Genomic DNA, 19215 nt, shown 5'->3' with positions numbered 1-19215 from the left:
ACTCCCAATATTATTTGCACGCGATTATACGCGCACTTTATTTCACAGCGCGGCGGAATCTCAATTAAAACGCGGTCGCCAAAACAATACGAAAAAAAAACAAAAAAAAAATGAAACAAATAATTCGCGACACGCGCAAATCTCGAGGATTAACACAACGAATGCATACTGTGTTTCGAGGTATTTAATATATATAGCCGGCGATTTATGTATTATACGGTCTCAATTCGACGAACGAACTCCGCGTTCAAACGAGCGAGGAATTCAAGACATGATGCAAAATACATACATTCAAATGCAAGTATCTTTCAGAAATTATTACGCCCGCGCGCGTATAAATATAACAGTATAAAACAATGCTTTACAATACTCGTCTCTTCCATATCTCTTCGACTTTTGCGCGAAACGAATAAACTGTGTGGAATATTCGTTTCGATAAAATTGGTCGCGAAACTTGCGGTCGCCGCGGGAGTCGGTTAATTGGATCGATTGATAGTCGAGCTAATTGCTCGCTCGGAAATAATCGCGTTCGGTTTCGCTCCCCGCACTTGATGCGATCGCGTATCGATGGTTAAATGACACGTGCGGAGCGGCTCGCGCCGCGCCGCGTCGCGTCGCGTCGCCGCCGCCGCTGTCTGCCGACGCACGAACGACAACAATACCGCGGCGCGAACAATACCATACGCCCGCGCGGTGTCCTTGCGTAGTCGCACGTTAAAAACAGCCGTTACTAACGTTATTCTTACATAATTGTGCGCCGATTATTATTACATTTCGAATTAATTATCACCAAACGTTCGACATCGCGGCTTTCCGTGACACTTGATCAAGCGATTTGTACGTTATGTCCGCGCGTTATCGATGAAGAACGATAAGTAAGGCATTTAATTTGATGAAATATTTAAAATATTGTACGTCGTGAAATATATTCGAAGTAATAATTTTTCGTAAGTTATTGTGACGAAATTATAATTTATAATTCTGATTGTTTAATTGAATTAATTTTCGGTTGAAATAAATAAATTACGCAAAATATCCGTTTCGATAGAATATCGTTTTTTAATTTTAATACGCATGCAAATTGCTAATCGTGTAAGATGATTAATCGTGCAAATTGATCCTTCGTTACGAGAATTATCGTTTGGAATGCACCGAAATGCAAAACAATTCGTGCCGCTACCTACATACTTACTCGCTTGAATCGATCTTACCGCATAAATGACAATAGTTCTTGTCTCTTTGTAGATGTACTGTTATAAACTTAGCATCGAGATACCGTGCTTCTTGATATTTTCTGTATTCTTGAAACGATAATAACGAAAATAAGAATACAATTAAAAGTTAGATAAAAAAAAACAGGGAAAGCATTTTTGTGTGGGAGGCTACGTGTTATTAAATCAACATTAAGATCCATAGATGATTATTACAAAATATTTAACGTTATATTTTGTAGAAATAGTTTAACGTTATTTCTACGAAACGCCGAATATATATTTTATTACTTAAGTCACTAAATAATTATTGAATTTATAGACGGCAAGATCATATATAGAAATATTTTCGTGAAATGATTACATTTTATATTTAGGATTTTCCTCTGAGTTCTTTTTTTGTTCTTCAAAATGATATGAAGTAAAATAACTGTAGTTATATCACTTTTTCAGTTCAATGTCTATTTATAAATTTTATTACCGCATGCTGAGTCGAATTATTTCAACACATCTATGACGAAATCGCGGGCGTTTATCGCTCCTCTCAAAGCAGCAGCTGCATCTAACGGCAGCAATTAAACATAATTACGCAAGCGAGCTACTTTCGTTCTAATATCGAAGATAAATTGTTTGGTTATTATAAACGATCACCCTTGCCTAGAATACGATCAATGTTTATCGGATAGATTAATTGTAATGGATAACGTGAGATAATGGCGGTGAATTTATACCAGCATGAACACAAAGGAAAATAGATCGATAAGTGTTCATAAATTTTGTGTTGTACAAAATACATTTTGACTAGAATCCTATCAGAGTTTCGTCTCACAGAAAATTATAACAGATGTAATGCAATCTACTATCAAATATTTTTAAATAATAAGGAATAGCGCAACATTAAAAAAAAATTTCGTTTAAAGGAATTATTAAAATAATGAATAATGAATTTTGAATAACAGGAAATTAAGATTGTATTAATGCAAAAATCATTCGATGTGATTTTGTTTCAAATTTTATTATTATTAAAAGTTATTATTAAAAGTTTATATTTCTTATAGACATGTATATAAGAAATAGACATATATTATAGCTTTTTTTAAATCTCTACAGTTTTTTCATTTGGTTATTAATGTGTTTTTTATTTTATCGGAACATTATATACATTCGACGAACATACAGTTAAAGAAATTAAATTTGTGCCAATGAATTTCTCGTGTTGAAATTCTTTGCGATATCATTGTGAATCATAGTTTATATTTTTTTGGATTTTGCTTTTCCGGTTTAGTGTCCGCAAAGCTTTGTAAATTCCACGAAGTACGTCGTTCTTCTTCGACCTACCTACAATTTCCAGAATCTAGAAATGGTAGGGAATTCCGAGACGTTGCGGTTTCCTGGGAACCGCCTACTATTCCGCTGTCATGCCATGCCGTGCCGCAAATAATTCGCGAATCATGTTCGATCCACGCGGCGCGAATCTTCCGAGAGATGCGGCGTTTTCCCCGCACGACACGCCGAACGATGCGCGGCACTTTGCCAAAAACGTGACGATACCGGTTGTGCACGCGCGCGCCTCCTCCGCACTCGCGAATTTTCAGTTGTCGGGCGGAAGGCCACGAGGTCGTGTAATGTTCGTTAAACCATTCGTGAAATGAGTATCTGTTGCGCGAAAAAAATAGATCCGTCTGTTCCACTTTCGTTTCACCCTGATTCGCTTCACCTTGAATTAGCAGCGGTGCTGAATTACAGATCGAAATCGGTACCTATAATTTTGGTGGCCTCAATTTTATATATTTTTGACATGGAAAGTATTTATTTTATAATAAAAGACTATTCCTTTTCGCGGAGAGATCAGCTTGCGTTAAATGGAAAATAATTTTAGAGCTATTTAATGTTTACAATAGTAATTAATATATAATTCTTATGTGTATACATTAAAATTATAATTCAAAAGTTATTTTCTTTTTTTCCAATTGGTTTTAGCAGCTCTTTTTGCATGGCGTAAAATTATTCTGGACATTTGTATTACTTCTATTGTTAAAATTGAAAAGTTAATTAAAATAGAATAGAATAGAATTTATTACTTCAGCATCTTACAAGTTAATTAAAATAGTAATTTATGGTAAAAATGTTTCATTTTTCTCGTTAGGTAATGAATGAATAATGAATGAATTGCAAATTTTTATATTAAAAAATGATATATACATCTCGTCCAATTGTTCCCAACATTTTATATTGGAATCCGATTTATCCATCTATAATTTCGACAATTCAAATAAAATTTTTATCTTTCCGCTTTTACAGAAGCATGAATTTATTTCAGTGATTTATGACCAATTCTTATAAACTCACCGAAGTGAGTTTTTTACCGTTTCAATTTCTGTTTTAATTTTTCTTGATTTCGCATTCTTTATGTTAGATCATTTATTCGTATAGCTGAAATATTTTTGAAGTATCTTAAAAGATCAATTGATCGCGCTTTTCTCAAGAATTTGTGATACTTATAGAAGAAAAGGGTGTTGGTTGATCTCGTTGGGGATCGTCGGTCGGCAGCGACTCGATCTTTGCTAACATGGCTCTGCGGGTATTCCAGATAATACAGGGTAAGCCGGGGGGTCGCGTTCGACACCGTGGCTTAAGTCACTTAAGCTAAAGGCACCCTGCGTTCGTAATGCGCTCACGTAATGCAGGTAGTATATCGGAGACGCGGCGCGCCGTTAATATACGGGTTGACGTAACGCGCGATCGGAGGTTTTTAAACGCATTAGAGCCGTCGACGACGAGGACGAGTGAGCGCGACGGGACCGGACGACGAGGAGTGCGTTGCTGGCGTGCGTTTCGTTTCCATCGCTCCTTTCTGAATTCCGGTTGTCCCGTAACCGACAAATCGCGTATAGCAATTTGTTGCGTTCGTCGTCGGAGTGACTTCTTCCACAGGAGCTGCACGCGAAGGAGAAAGTTGCACGCGGTGCAATGTTTCGGTAGCTTTTGCGGGAAAGTTCCGCGACAACGCGAGTGACAAGAACACAAGCGATCTACGGATGTTATTTCTGTCTGTTTCGAAGTATGACGTAAAAGTATATATACCTTGATATAAAAATATATACACTTCGTCCAGATAAGTTACTTAAGTGTGATCCTTCGTGGAGTATAATAGGAGAGAGTGAGGATTTCCATTCGGAATTTTATCGCCAAGTTTCACTTAACACTGCATTTTAAAAATAAGAATCTGACTTGAATTAAAAAGCAATTTGAATAATTTTCTGGGAAAAGATAGCGATATGTTAAATGTTAATTTATTCGACAAGTGTCTTGTTATTAAAAGAATTAAGAACCCGTGAGATCCCATAGTTCTGTATAGTCTGAAAGAGAGTCTGTATAGTGTGAAAGAGAAATTTTATAATAACACTTTTACGTTGCCTAGATTTCCCAATCATTCCTCGCGGATTGCTTTCACTTTTGCGATTGACACGATAATAGCGGCCCACGTCAATCATTGACACAAGTAGTGACTAATCGTAGATTGCGAATTTAAAATTTCAGAGAGCGAGCTAGGCCTGCGTCGCGGCGGCTCCCTGCGGATCCCACGGACGAGCGACGATCATCCCGCCGCACGGGAACGCCTGACGGGCACGAGGTCGTCGCCGTCGTCGTTGTCGACGTCGGCGGCCTCCACGTCGTCCTCGGCCACGTCGTCGTTGTCGTCGGACAGATGCGCCGGCGGCGGTGGCGAGAACAACAGAGCGCTCCGGTCCGCCAGGCGATACGTACCTGACGCCGCGAGTGACGCACCTGCGCCGGAGTATCTCGCCAGGAGCCTCCTGCAGCTTGGATGTCCTGCCGTGTCCATGCCCACGTAAGTCGCAATTTCCGGCACTTTCCGTCCTTTCTCTTCCACGCGCGTCAGGGGGATCGACGTGGCTTCACGTACGGATATTAATCTTCGTCGAGTTTAGCTTTTCGCGGGGGTGGCGAGCGCAGGAAAAACAGACTTCGCACGTCGTCGCGTCGGTGAAGTCACGTCAATCATCTCGTTGTCATGAATATATAAGTACAAAGGTGATCTTTGATGACACGCGTGGTGAGCGCATCGGAATCTGAACTCATCGGAATTACATCGGCCCCGATTCCGCACCGAGACGTGACTCGATCGGCGTGATATTGTTTACTCGGTCAAGGCGACATTGTAGAGGAGGATCCCGCACCGAGAACGGAACGGGATGCTGGGCGGACCGGCTCGAGGGTCGCTCCTGATCGCGCAACCCAGGTATGACGTAACGCGGGAGGAAACGTGAAAAAAAAAAAAAGATCCCGTCGGTCAGGATCGGGACGCACGTTTCCGCCCACGTTCCAGCCCGGGATTGAGGCGAAAAGAATAGCCCCGATTACCCTTTCCTCTCCCGTGACGCACTCTTGACTCGCGTCTGTCGGAAATAATTGTCCCTCGATGAAGTGTCGTTCACACACAAGACGTTTTGCAACGCCATTGTGTCGTAACCGGCGAACAAGACAAAAATTCTTACAATACCGATTTTTCTTACACGGTAGCGCGTGCATTATAATGGCGCTTGATTGCTGTGTGAACGACACTCCGAGCTACACCCCTCGCTGCACGAACGCTCCGGCGTGTTCCTGCCTATGGCCGGCCGACCCTTCTTTGTCGGGTCGGAGCGATGTCGGCGGACTTCCGCGATCCGCGTTTGGGAACGAACGAGCGAGCGTGCGGGTTGCGAACGGCCCCTCCTTCGAACGAGGAAGTCATTTTCGCGTCGCGAGAGTCTCTCGTGAGGCAATTAAATATGCCGGTGTGGCACACGGCGCGTTGTCGATGCGCTCCCGCCCTGTCGCGAAATAACAGGAAGTTTAAGAGGGACGAGAGGGTGGTGTCCGCTGTAAACAGCCGGCGTTTTACCATTATCTCGTAATATCGAAAAATTAAATTCAACCAAGGTATACAATTCTCTCCGGAGTTTACTGAAATTGGATGCCAAGTTAGAGGCTGCAGGTCTCTCGAGAAATATGCCATATATATATATATACAATATATATAGTGTAAAGATAATATATCCTTAGGGATTATCCATAGCGAAAATTCACGGATGTATACGTAATAGGAAAAACAGACGGGGCGAGGGAAAATATTGACGTTACCAAGAGCGTTGCGGCGTTAACAGGCGGATGAGTGTTCCGTCGTGAGAAAAAAAAAAAAAAAAAAGGAAACCAGGACAAAAAGATAGCAGTTCGACCAGAGACTTGACAGAGAAAAAAAAACAGAAAGGGAGACGGTGTGTTGCGGCCTTTTGCTGAAAAATTGATCGCGTTATGAGTATCCCGTAGGAGTGAAAGGTGGAAGGTGAAGATATTATCGAACCTCCCTGAAATCTCGCGCTATCGCGCAGCCACTCTCGACGTGGAACGAATAGAAACTGGAAAAGCGAAAAGGTGGATTCACGTGCAGGGATATACGCCGGGACGCCGAGAAACGAGAGAGGAGAACGGACAAGTTCGCGCCCCCGATTGACAATTGCAAATTCCTCGAGAACGATCGGTCGCGATCAGCTGATCGCCATCGCGGTCACGCCGCTCGGCGAAGGAAGTCGCGAGAGAGCGAGAGCGAGAGCCGCAGGATTCACCTCGAAGCAACCGCTCCCGCGAACACGGCTAGCCCGCCGCCACCGCGCCGTTTCTCGTTGCTGGTGTGTGCACCACTATCGTGGCTATACATATAGCTATCGCGATGATATTCGGTCAATAGGTGAGCCGCGCGGCGCAGACGCGGCGGTACCAGCCTGTCGCTCCCGTCCGCTTGTGTGTATGTGTGTGTGTATGCGCGTGTGCGTGCTCACATCACCGCACCGTGGCCACACGTACGCCCGCGAAAGCGTTGCCGAGACCGTTGCTGCGGAGAGTGGAGCACGAGCGCGTACACGCTTCGCGCCGCATTGCCGTATTTCTCCTCTCGTCGTCGGAATTACGTCCGGGATTGTCGAGGCGAGGAGCAGCGACGTCGCTCGCGTCGTTCTCTTCTGCCGTCGTCGTCGTCGTCGCGTCTTCTCTCTCGAGGGGAGCGCCTGACATCTGCGGGAAGCAGTCTCCGGGTCTTCGGTGAGACGCTGCTCTCAGTGACAGCCGAAAGGACCGGGAAGGAAGAGGAGGCTCGAGAAGGCCGAGGATTACGTTTCGGGAATCTCGAAGCGGGAGATCCGGCCGTCGTCGGTTCTGAGGGAGAGATATACTTCTCGGAGGATACAGTGGAGGAGAGAGAGGTGTTATCAGCTGATAAGGGAGAGTGTCACGTCCAGGGCCGCGCGCGCGGGCCCTAAGATTCTGCGAGAGCGGTCCTCGCGCTCGCCGTTAGACTCGCCGTCGTCGTCGGCGGCGGCGAGAAGCGGAAAGAGGATGCGGCAAGATTGGCATAATTGAAGCTGCGCTTCGCGTGGGGCAAGACCCAGTTTCAGCTCAGGAGGAGGCTTTGCATGTGTCCACCGCCGTGAGCAGCGATAACGCGGGACAGTGGCGCCTCTCTACTGGACTGCCAGCTACGATAGCACTCACCGCAGGTGCGACCGAAGTTGCCACGCGTGTCAACGCCGAGAGTGTCAAATGTAGACAATGTAGAATCCCCGAATTCAGTCTAGCTCCGGTCAATTGAATCGCGATCGTCATATTCATTAAGATTATGTAATTATAACTATACTATTATAATTCGTTGCATTTGGCCCAGATCGATTGACATAAATCGTAGCTTTAATAAGTTCTTTATAATCAGATGCACTGGCAATGCTTCTGAGAAAAAGCAGGAGTAATCTGGGAGGAGACTATTTGCATCATTGAAACATTCGTTGCAGAGATGCGATCTAATTGCTTTCTTAAGAGAAGATCGATCTTGAAACTGGAATCATTAAATTTAAATTAACATCCTTAAGTTTTTGAAACTTCTTAAAAGAAGTGCTTCTTAAAAGAAGCGGGCTGAACTCTTCAGCCTCGTCTTATCTCTCGTCCTAAACGCTGTCGTCGTCTATTGTTATCGCGCGCCATCGTTGCATAAGTATGGACATTGTATGCACATTGCTTGGCTTTCACTCGATTTTCTTCGCAGTCATGTCAACATTTATTGCTTGCGATTATGCATGCGGCTTTAATTTGCAGTCGGACGATCGGTATCGACACCGCGAAGTCCTTGCCGGACTGAAAGGATCGCGGGTCAGAGATGGATCACGTCCTTGCTAGAGTAGCCAGTTATATTGTGAAAAATGGAGAGTTAATGGAGATGAACGAGTAAATATATAAATACCGAGTGTTACTCGACTATATATATATATATATATATATATATATATATATACTGTCGCCTGACAGACGTAGATGCACAGTTGCATGGCTTCTACGTAGCGCAGCGATTCCACTTTGGGTGGCCCGCGCTCGCAAATAAAAAGAAATAAATAATCCCGTTCAATGTGAAAATTTGTAGCGCGCAACGTTAGCACTGTTGGCAACTACTAAATGCACTTCCAATTCCCTTCGTGATTTATCGCGATAAAACGTATATACCGTGCAAAAGTAGTTCGAGTTTAGCGCGAACAATGCGTTTCGCGCGTGAATGCGAACGCTTCGCCGGGAAATGTGAAATTGGAGAAATCGTTGCGTTCTAAATGCGCGGGGCGAAAGGGCCCCGGCTTTTGTTCCTGACATGACGAATGCCTCGCAATGTTGTGCGATAAACGCACATTTGTCCTGTCACGGGCACTCTCGACGTGACGAAGGATATAGGCTATCATGGTAGAGCAGTCTGAGGATTCGCGAAATATCTGCGTTTTTCTTCTCTCTTTCATTCATTATCGCGTGTACATATTGCTATTCTGGAAATATACTTTCGCAATAATGCGCCTGCACTGGCGGAATGCCAGCGAGAGTTCGAGAACGATCGATCCTGTAATCTTGTGCTCCGCGAGATATATGGATGACGCGAGGATCCGGAAACTCAAAGTAGAGGAGAAAGGAAAGGACGATGCAAACGCTGAATTGTTAAAATATAGATTGGAGTCAAGATGTTGATTTAACGTTTGGTTATTCTACATAGAATTATCACAAAATAATTTCTTTTCTGGAAAAAATTTTACGTTCGGCTGTCGAGAGAAAAGAAAAATTGAATTTCTAGAAGATAATTAAAACACTGTTTTTCATTTGTAAATTTTATTATGAATTTGTCAGTGAGAAGTCAACATTTATTTTAATTGTCTCTTAAAAAATAATAACGCGAAAGTTTAAAATTTTTCTCATTAATCTTACATTTTAATTAAAATTTTATTTTATAATAAAACTGTCATTTTATAGCATCGCAATTAAAATATTATTTCAACGTCACGTTTTATATGCCTTTCAAATTTCGCTTTCGCGATTTAATTAAGATATTATACGAATAGCGGATAAGTGTTCTGAGCAGGATTCAAATAACGCCTAATAAAAGAAGCCGAGCGATCCGATTTACAAGCAGCAATTGCTCTAGAGTATAAAGAGTATGTTTCACGGGAGATAGGAATCTTTCCACGCTGCTCCCGTTCCAAGCACACATACCTATTGTGTTCTCAGTCCGTGTGAGATAGAGTCGATTAACTCGCGGCTCGGTTAACTCAACCAGTTAATTTCCCGATCCGCATCGCGATGGGATTCGTCACGCTTCTGGCGACAGCTGATCGTGACGTTTGCCTGTCGTCACGCCTCGAGTATTTCCGATCTAGTTTCAAACTCAGAAGTCTGCGCAAGTCTAATGTGTGCTTGGCAAAATTATCCGTCTTTATTTCCGATACTATTGGCATATATTTTACATTCCTTTACTATTTTCCGGTAAAAATTACTTCGTAACAAGAGTATATATTATTATTTCGTAGTTTAATTTCTATGACATTTTTTTGGATTAACCATACATATTAAATACGTTATAGACGTACGAAATATGTCCTATAGGAAATTTTTTCAGGAAAAAATTATTATATAAGCTAGATGCACCAGAGACGCTCTATATGTATATCTTTCGCCTCTAACTGGATCAATACACATCTGTTGGCATTGTATTATCGTACGGCTGTGTCGTACATCGCGACAGTAATTCGGCGATTTAAAATCCACGCGTCCGCATTGCAAAGGCAATCGTCGCGAAGCTTGTAAAACCGAGTCGAGATCACGACCTCCGTCGATCGGTGAAAATGCAGGAGAACGGAATAGAGTTTAACCAGCCTGGTTGAATACTGTTAGAAAGGCGAGGCGGTTTTCAGTTCGAGTGCATATATATCGGCGTTACATCCGCGTATTTATACTCCCGACGACATGGTGAAAATTTCGCGAAACAGGAATTTTACGCAGAATCGACACGCGAGACACGTGCGGCCGCGCCTCTCGGCACGGCACGGCGGCGAAACAAAATCTGTCGCGGTCCCTCGTTCATCCGCCCGTCAATACCCGGTGGCTCGTTTCATTGCAGACCTCGTGGCGGTGTCGGGTCGGAGCAACCGCCGAGCAGCGACAGCGATGACTACACCACCGCCCATCAGCAGCAGCAAGGTCATGCGGGTGGTTACGGACAGAACCCGGACGGTTACACCGTGCCCAAAGTCCAGGTGTCGGGCCCACCAAACGCCGATGAATCCGCTTCCATCATCAATGGGTGAGTTCTGTCAAACAGTATCGGCGATTCGAGAGACTTGCAGACCGCGGCTGCTGTTTCCCATATTTTAATTGAATCAATTTATTACTCTCTAAATCTGAATCAGTGGATATAGTCATTGATTATCAATGGTTGTTCATTGAATGCATCAGTCCCAAGTATGTCGCTGCAGGTAATCGGCGAAATTTAACTTCATTGTCCACTGATTCAGATTTAGAGGGTAAAAGATTACAAGGAAGCGGATACTAATTTAAATATCGGTTGACTTTAATCAACGTTGGGAACGGCTTAGTCAGAAGTAAATGACCAGAGATGTTATTAATCATAATCACAGGAGCGTTAAGTTTATTAGAATCGAGACGGTTTCGATGAGTGGATATCTAAGATTAGATCAACCGATTAGGCATTCAAAGAACACTTTGCGTATGTATTGACGAGACGTTCACTCTCTTGGCGAACGGCAATTTTATGAATGAATTGCATGTGAGCGAGACGCAGTCGCTTAGATTCTAATCGACACATGTTCGTGTGCGACAAAGAGTTCACAGTATAAATAGCATGGCAAATCTCATAAGTTGCTGAATCTTATGCAACATCATTCTGATTTCTGCTGTGAGCGATATTTTAATCGCAATACTGTTCTGTAGGCTTCTAAGGCACACGCCAAAATAAATTTATAATCATAAATTATTAATAATAACATAAAATAATGAAAAATAATATTTATAAATGAAAAGTGGCAATAATTTTCAGAAATAGTTACTTAAATTTTAATAATTTTCGAAAAATGTTACTAAATTTTTTTATCGAAGATGCCACTTTTTTTATTATATTAATAAAAGAATTGTGTTATATATGTATATATAAATTAGATCGAAAATATCTTTCTATGCAAAAGTTTTTACATGCACAGTAATTAATTCAAAATACTTGACTATCAAGATACATATAGTATCGAAGCTTAAAATCGTTGAATAAATAACAGCTTACCATCCTATCTTTATTACGAGAATATAAAAACAAATGCAAAGTTTTGATGGTAAGTATCAAAACTATTTGATGACGATCAAACTATTTGATGGCGATCAAACTATTTGATGGCAATATTTTACTGTAAATATCACCGTGAGACAATCTAGCTATCGTGACAAGCGAACTCGAGTCGATAACTCTTCCTTCTTGTACGTATAACTGACGCGTAACAATGCAGTTAGGTGCTTACCTCGAGGAGTAACGGCCAGGGTATACGTGGCAAATGATAAACAAACAGTCGGCGCGTCGCGTCTGATAAGCGCCGCGTTACCTCTTTCCGCGGCACTCTCTGTCAACAAAATCGTACTCGTTCTCCGTATTCTTCATATCGTTCAGCGTCACCGTTGCGTGTTTATAATAGGTGCATCGTCTTATCGCGCCGTGTAATGATACGCCTCGTCGATCTGTGTTGGCCGTCGTTGCCAAATAGTAGATAATTTCTCGTCGACTTCTCTGGTTGCGCGCGAAAGTCGATAACAAGAATTCTTGCTGCGCGAATCTTCGACGACGGAAACGTCGAATCTCTCTCATCGCGGTCGGAAGAGAAAGAGAGAGAGAGTGCAAAAATGGAAGTATCGAAACTCTTGACAACAAGATGTTTTCCGCATCGATCGAAATTTCGTGCGACGCGCGAATCGCGCCAGTGATCGAAGTGACGCTCGGATGAGAGATGACGAGGACTCGCGACGCGAAGTCCGAGTCGTCGTTGCGGGTTCGACGACTCGGACTTCTTACCGGTAGTAAAGAGAACGTGTCGGCGGCGTTGAGGATTTCCCGAACTTGCAAAAATTGTTTGTTGGCGAACTATGACTTCGTGTTGCATCGACTGCGAATTAAGAGATCCGCGATATGCGACGAGCGAATATCGTGCGTGTATCGTGAAGAGGAGGCGCGTCTGCGAGAGCGCGAATGCACGTCGAAGTGGTGAGTACATCGTCCACGTTTCGATCTGCGTGCCGATATGTTTTGGCCCATATCTGGCGATTCCTTGTTGATTTCAGTCGTTAATTATGAAGAAAATATATTCATAAACTTTTTGTTAATAGAAATGTGTTGCACGAATAAATTCAAACACTAAAAGTATATAATCTCTCGTATATAAAATGAAATTATAATAAAATATACAGACGCGCAAGAAATTCAAAGAATCTCAATTAAATACATAATTTAAACGATTTCTCTCTGCTAGAGAGTTAATATATAAAATTACTTGGCGGGAGCCGCTATCGCGTCTCCTGATATAATCCGAAATTCAATAAAGCATAATTTAGTAGTCTATTGCTAACGTTTCGCTCAAAAATATATGAAGCTTGTTAATATTTATTTAATCGACGTAAAATAGCTGAAGCCGCTTGTTACTATTTATTTAATCAACGTATAAAATTATTACGTGTTAAATGCTGTTTAACGTTGTTACATGTATAAATATCAGAGATATTATGTCATTATATAATCTTAAAACAATTTTTAGGAAAGATCGTTGAATTGATTATTTTACTTATTGAAAAGATTGATAAATGTTTAAATAGATCGTTGATTAATGACGAATGACGCGTCTTTCTAGATTATGTCTAATATATGTTTTCGGCTTTATCGCATTTATGTAATTTTCATAATATCGAATATTATGAAAATAACGAAAATAAGAAAATCAGACTAGATTTTTAGAGACAGTTGCTTGATACAATCTATTAGGTTCTTCGAAAATTATTATGGAAAATCTGAATTGTCTTCAATGGTTATAAAAAAGTAATAAAATACGCGGTTTAATAGTAGATTAAGATTGATGATTAAATCTATTAGAAATGATTTTTTCTTCCGGGATCGTTTTTTGCGACGACTTATTTCTACAGAAAGTTTATCAACTTATGCAACTGTTAATGATTAACCTGTTTATGTCATCGATGATAAATGTGATCATATAATACCGAGATATCATTTTGTAAGAATGGGCTGAAATCTCACGTATCTCTTGATTCGATATTGCGCGTTTTTTTTGTTTGAGAAATTGAATAAATAAATTGAAGCATTCAGGATTAACATATGGATAATTTTACGTAGGATAAAAATCTTGCGTAAGATAAAAAGAGTTTGTATAAAGCTTTATTTGAAGTGCGGCATAATAAAACTTTTACGTAAAATTAACGCCGCTGTTGCTTCAACTCGAGACAACCGATATTTGAATGAAAGTTAAATTAGAGATAGATGTAATTTTATATGACGAAAATATATTTATTATTTATCATTTATTGAATCGAAAAAAATGTTATTATCTGACAGTATTTTTATCTGATCGTTCACGAAATTTCCGAACTCACTTCTCGCTGTAGAGAATTTTTTCGTCGATCACGAGTACGAATTGACGATTCGATATAGACGCTAAGATATGTACTGCAATTTATGGTAATGGTTGCACTCATCATTACGGTAAATACGGTAATATCGGTTGATTCGATCGAAAATGCGCGGCACTATGTATGCATTAAAAATCGCTTTAACACGGTCGACTTTAATATCGCGGACTCTGTATGCGCTGTATAAGTGCAGCCTGGAGATAGGTATACGGTAAGCCGTTACCACGCTGTGATCAATATGTTTCACGGCCCGTAAACAAAACTCCCGCGTTCGCCTACTATATTTTTAGAGCAATTTTTTTTCCTGTCGTTCAAGGGCGAGGTCCGAAAATAAATCGTTAAAGAATTCCTTTGTACACGCGCTTCTTCGGCTTATTTGCACCGTTTCGACAGTTCTCTTAGCATCACTCTGGCAAGTAGAATGCAGACGACGATGTGTGGTTTAATGATTTTCTTCGATTCTTTAACAAACTTAACGGATACATTTCTTGAATTCGTATAATATTTATAATTGCGTTTCTGTTAAAGAATAAAAAAAAAGAAATTCACAAAAAAGACGCAAGATAAATACAAGGAAAGTTATCTTTTTTTAGCTTTAGATAAAACTATAATCTTATTTAAATATAATTTACCCGTTATTTTGCGGCTGATAACGCGAGTATTATAAATAATACGTCAAATCGAGTCGTTCCGATAACGAGAAGCCGCGTTGCATCGATCGCGTATCGATAATTGATTTGAAAAGGAGGGAATTAGCGTTCGCAATTATTTTATAATACGTTAAACATTTCCTCGGCGACGAGGCTGGCTGGCTGGCTAGCTGGCTGGCGCGCGACCTTGATGTTTGTTTCGTTTCGACCTCGCGCCCAAGGTCGCCGCGCGCCTTGTAATACATATTGTCATTCACGCGGTAATACTCGAGCGACCAGGTAACGGGCGCAAGTCGCTCCGCCTGCCTTCGCATTATCCATCGAAGCTCAATTACTTTATACGTACAATTAGCGGCTGTCGGCCGGCACGCTTCAATTAACTTATACGCTTCCGCGATTGACGAATGCAATAAACGTATCGGCTATTTGTCGAAGTGTATCGCGCGATACAGTTATTTCGTACGTCGCGGAGCGAAGCTACAATAGGCGAAAATTGTAAATCTTTTTTATTTGCACGGGTAGTAATTTTTTCTCAAGGATTTATTTCCAATGTATCTCGTGTATGTCGCTCTTTGAATACGTCGTTAAAACGAATGAAATTTGCTCGTTATTTTCGGATTGATAGCGCGAAGTAATATATATACGAATGGCCGGATCGAGCGATTTAGAAAATGGAAAATTGTGACACATTACAATTTGCACGTGGTCGATCACATTTATTAACGCACGGATTATTTTATTTTACGGATTCTAGAGTTAAAAATATGTCGCGCGTGCGGTATAAATTTCGAAATTTTATATTTTCTTTCGAATAATTGCAGTTCTTCGGTATAGCGCGAAAAAATCACGGTCATCTTTTCTCTCGCGTTACTTCTCCGTGACGACGATGCGATAGTAAAGTGCGTGTCGCGTGCGATCAACGTCGGTGGTGCCGTGTGATTATCCTGTTCTGATGATTAATACGCGCGATCGTTATTAGTCGTGTTTTCACGAGCATTGTGCCGTGAGTGCCATGAACAGATCTCGGGAAAAGGAGAACGCCTGGGAGTTGCGACATGGTCTCGACGTCGCCGTTACGCATCGTATTGGTGAGCGATTTATTACTTTCTTTACCTCGTTAACTTTCTGTCGCTAGCGCGGCAGATTCGATGGGAAAGTGACGGTAAGCGTCAGCACAATATGTATTCATGTATTAATATTACGTCACGTTCTGAAGTTTCACGTTATATATACAGATCACTTTATTGAAGGCATAAAGAGAATGGAATTTACATGAAAAATTTATCTTTGCTAATTATGATACTTAATAATATGCGTGAAGGACGTCTATAGGCGGTGATATGTCGTTTCGCGACTATAGTCGGCGGTAGTAGCGAAAGAGTTAAGGAATTGTTAATGAATCTACATAAAAATGTGCTATGTAAAACACACACACACACACACACACACACACACACACACACACACACACGCATAATATGTATTATACACAATACATATCAAATTGAGAACATTTTTTATCGGCAATTCGGTATTATATCACTTGAACCAATGACATTTAATAACGTTATTCAATATCTATCTCGTCATATGAACGAATATTGTGAAGTATTCCATAACAGTCATATAATATTTTAATTAGGGAATTTATCATTCGCTTCTCGCAATCAGCTGAGTACACTCACTGGATTGTTAATCGAAATATGGTTATTCCAACCATCTGTGTTTCAAAATATAAAACTTTATTCTGAATATTTCATCTGATGCAGTTTTTTGAATTCATAAATACGGGCCTTAAAACCTCCAATAATATGTCTTCTAAAGTCTTGTGTCCACGATACTAGAAATCGGTCCAAGTTCTCGGAACAAGAATTATGTAGCCAATCAACTTGCAGCTTTTACGGAAACGCAGTAATTTTATTAGCTACCTATACAGTTTTCGATTTGAGAACTTGGACCGATTTCTAGTTATCGTGGACACAAGGCTTAAGATACGGGAAAATAACTGGCGTTTATTAATCCGAGAAGTAATGTTGGTAGCGAGTAGTAATATGGAAATTGAATAATAATTTTGAAGGCACTAAGTTTCATCATCGACATATTGATATTATTTTTATATTTATTACTTATGTGTGAAATATAAATAATACTTTCATATATAAATAATAAACACGTTAAAAGCATTTTCTTTATGCGCTCGCTTCCGGCATTGTTCACAAAGCTACGCATAAATTTGTATTTTTATCAATAACGCGCGCTAGTTGTTATATTGATGACGACTAGTATTATCACTGCGCTCAGCAGAAATAATTTACGCTGTACCTTATATAAATTTGCATAATTACCATAATTATTGTTACATAATTTACAATGTTCTAGGCGTATTCTAGTAAAAATAAAAATTTTGCAATGACTCCCCTGAGAGTCTGAAATTTCTTTGTTGTTTATCGCGTCACGTATACGATAACCGCGACAGCACGCTATAATTTATAGTAGGCAAGTAGATAACGGGTGTTTTTTACTTGTAATCCGCGAGACATCAGGAAGCAAATGTGAGAATTAGCTGTGCTAACGGCAGCCGCTGGATCGTTAAAGCAACAATAGACCCAACAAATGTACGTGGACGTCGGATATATCCACCTCCTTTCGTAGAGTCGCATTACTCATACCCTACACGCTAATGACTCTCAACGAAATATATACAATACGTCATTTGACGGTCTTAGCACTTGAACATTTATAGCGTCATTACTCATTGCACTATATATTATTACAGTGAGAATTCTAAGTTCTGTTAAAATCCTATTAAGTCAATATTTAAAAAGAAACGTAATTCTAAGGAAGAAACAAAGAAATAAGGTTGCAAAATAAAGTGAATTGAATTGAATTAAATTATGTTAAAATATGTTTCTGTATATACAAAGTAAAGTTAAAAACTATTATTAAAGTTCGTTCTCTCTGATGTTATTGAAATTATAAATCGAGTTAACGAATGCCGGTTATCATTAATATTATTGGAAAATATTGCAATATCACATACTTGTTCATGAGTATAATTATTCATGTATATAATTCATCGTAGAGAGTGTAAAATTCAACGTCTGTTATTAGTATCTAATTATAATTGAATCCAATTAATGTAACAAAAAATTCTGTAAAAATCCGCGTTCAAAATTCAAGAAAATTAAGACGTCAACCATCGCGCTTCCGTAATAGTTGTACCTCCTAAATTGCTTCTTTAGTCTCGAGAAAGCCAGGTACAGAAGGCTTCAATTTCTATATAAATCCAGTGTGCATGAAGAAGATGAACTCTGCATGTAGCGACATACTCGATTTAGAGCCGACATATCAACGATTCGGGCGGGCCAAAGCGACGTCAATGCCTAAATGAGTTTGCATTTAAACTCATCGCATAGCCAAAGTGCATCGTCGCTGGGACGAATTCATTGCTGTCAATTTGTCGCGACGTCTTCTCTCTACAGCCCGATCTCTCCGAGTCTTGACTTTTAATAGAATTCGTGGTGGGATGTCTAACAGTGCGATCGATACGACGAATTACGACAAGATTGAGGCACGGGCGAAATTTTAAGTACGAACGCGATCTAATCGGGAGAATGTTCCCCTTAATTTAGGACATGTTTTATTCAGCGAAATATGAACTTTATTATTATTCGATGTCAAGGCCAACGTCTTTTACTTTTCGCGCAGAAGCCGTGATATGTGAATATTATCTAAACTTTTGGTAGTAATCTAAAATATTTAAGTTGATACGACTTGAAATATTTGGAACTGCGTGAAAGATAAATGTACGTTAAAAATGTGCGAATGAGAGTTTCCTCGCGTTCGTATTTCGTTATCGACTATTATTACATCCAGATGGATGTAGAAGAGGGATGGTAATAATAACGGGCGCACGTGTGATTCTAAAATTTTGCCAGTTTTTATATAGAGTTTTTACACAGTTTTTACACAGTTTGAAACAAACGCAGTTGAATAATTGTTCACGTGATGATACTGTTACCGTACCGAGACTCCGAGAAATTAAATTAAAACATCTCTGCATCGCACAGACATCGCAGTTGCTCGTATATGTCTATACTTAGCAACGGATAATTATAACGGCGATCAACAATATCGTTGCACGACTCTACGTAGGTACACTCGAGTACAGACGAACATCCTGCCAAGCGTTGTGCTTTCGTAATTAAACGCACGAAAGAGTCGTATATTACGCCACAGTTGCGCCTTTTTTTGTGTGAATTTTTCCGACGCACTGCCGGCCGGAGAGCTGCAGCAGAGTTTTCCATCGC

General features: G+C 40.5%; 1 protein-coding gene across 1 annotated transcript in view; it reads left to right on the top strand.

Moving 5' to 3' along the window:
- Positions 1-19215, top strand: part of LOC105450388 — a 63480-nt gene that overhangs the window by 5717 nt on the left and 38548 nt on the right. Inside the window, exons 3-4 of the mRNA XM_011690188.1 lie at positions 4752-5064; positions 10687-10869. Of these exons, the coding sequence (XP_011688490.1) occupies positions 4752-5064; positions 10687-10869 (496 nt within the window). The remainder of the gene's footprint in view (positions 1-4751; positions 5065-10686; positions 10870-19215) is intronic.

Source organism: Wasmannia auropunctata, unplaced genomic scaffold (assembly GCF_000956235.1).
Source record: "Wasmannia auropunctata unplaced genomic scaffold, wasmannia.A_1.0 LD336061.1, whole genome shotgun sequence".
Classification (NCBI taxonomy): Eukaryota; Metazoa; Arthropoda; class Insecta; order Hymenoptera; family Formicidae; genus Wasmannia; species Wasmannia auropunctata.
Note: the sequence above shows the minus strand (reverse complement) of the source record. Positions and strands in the feature narration are given on the sequence as shown.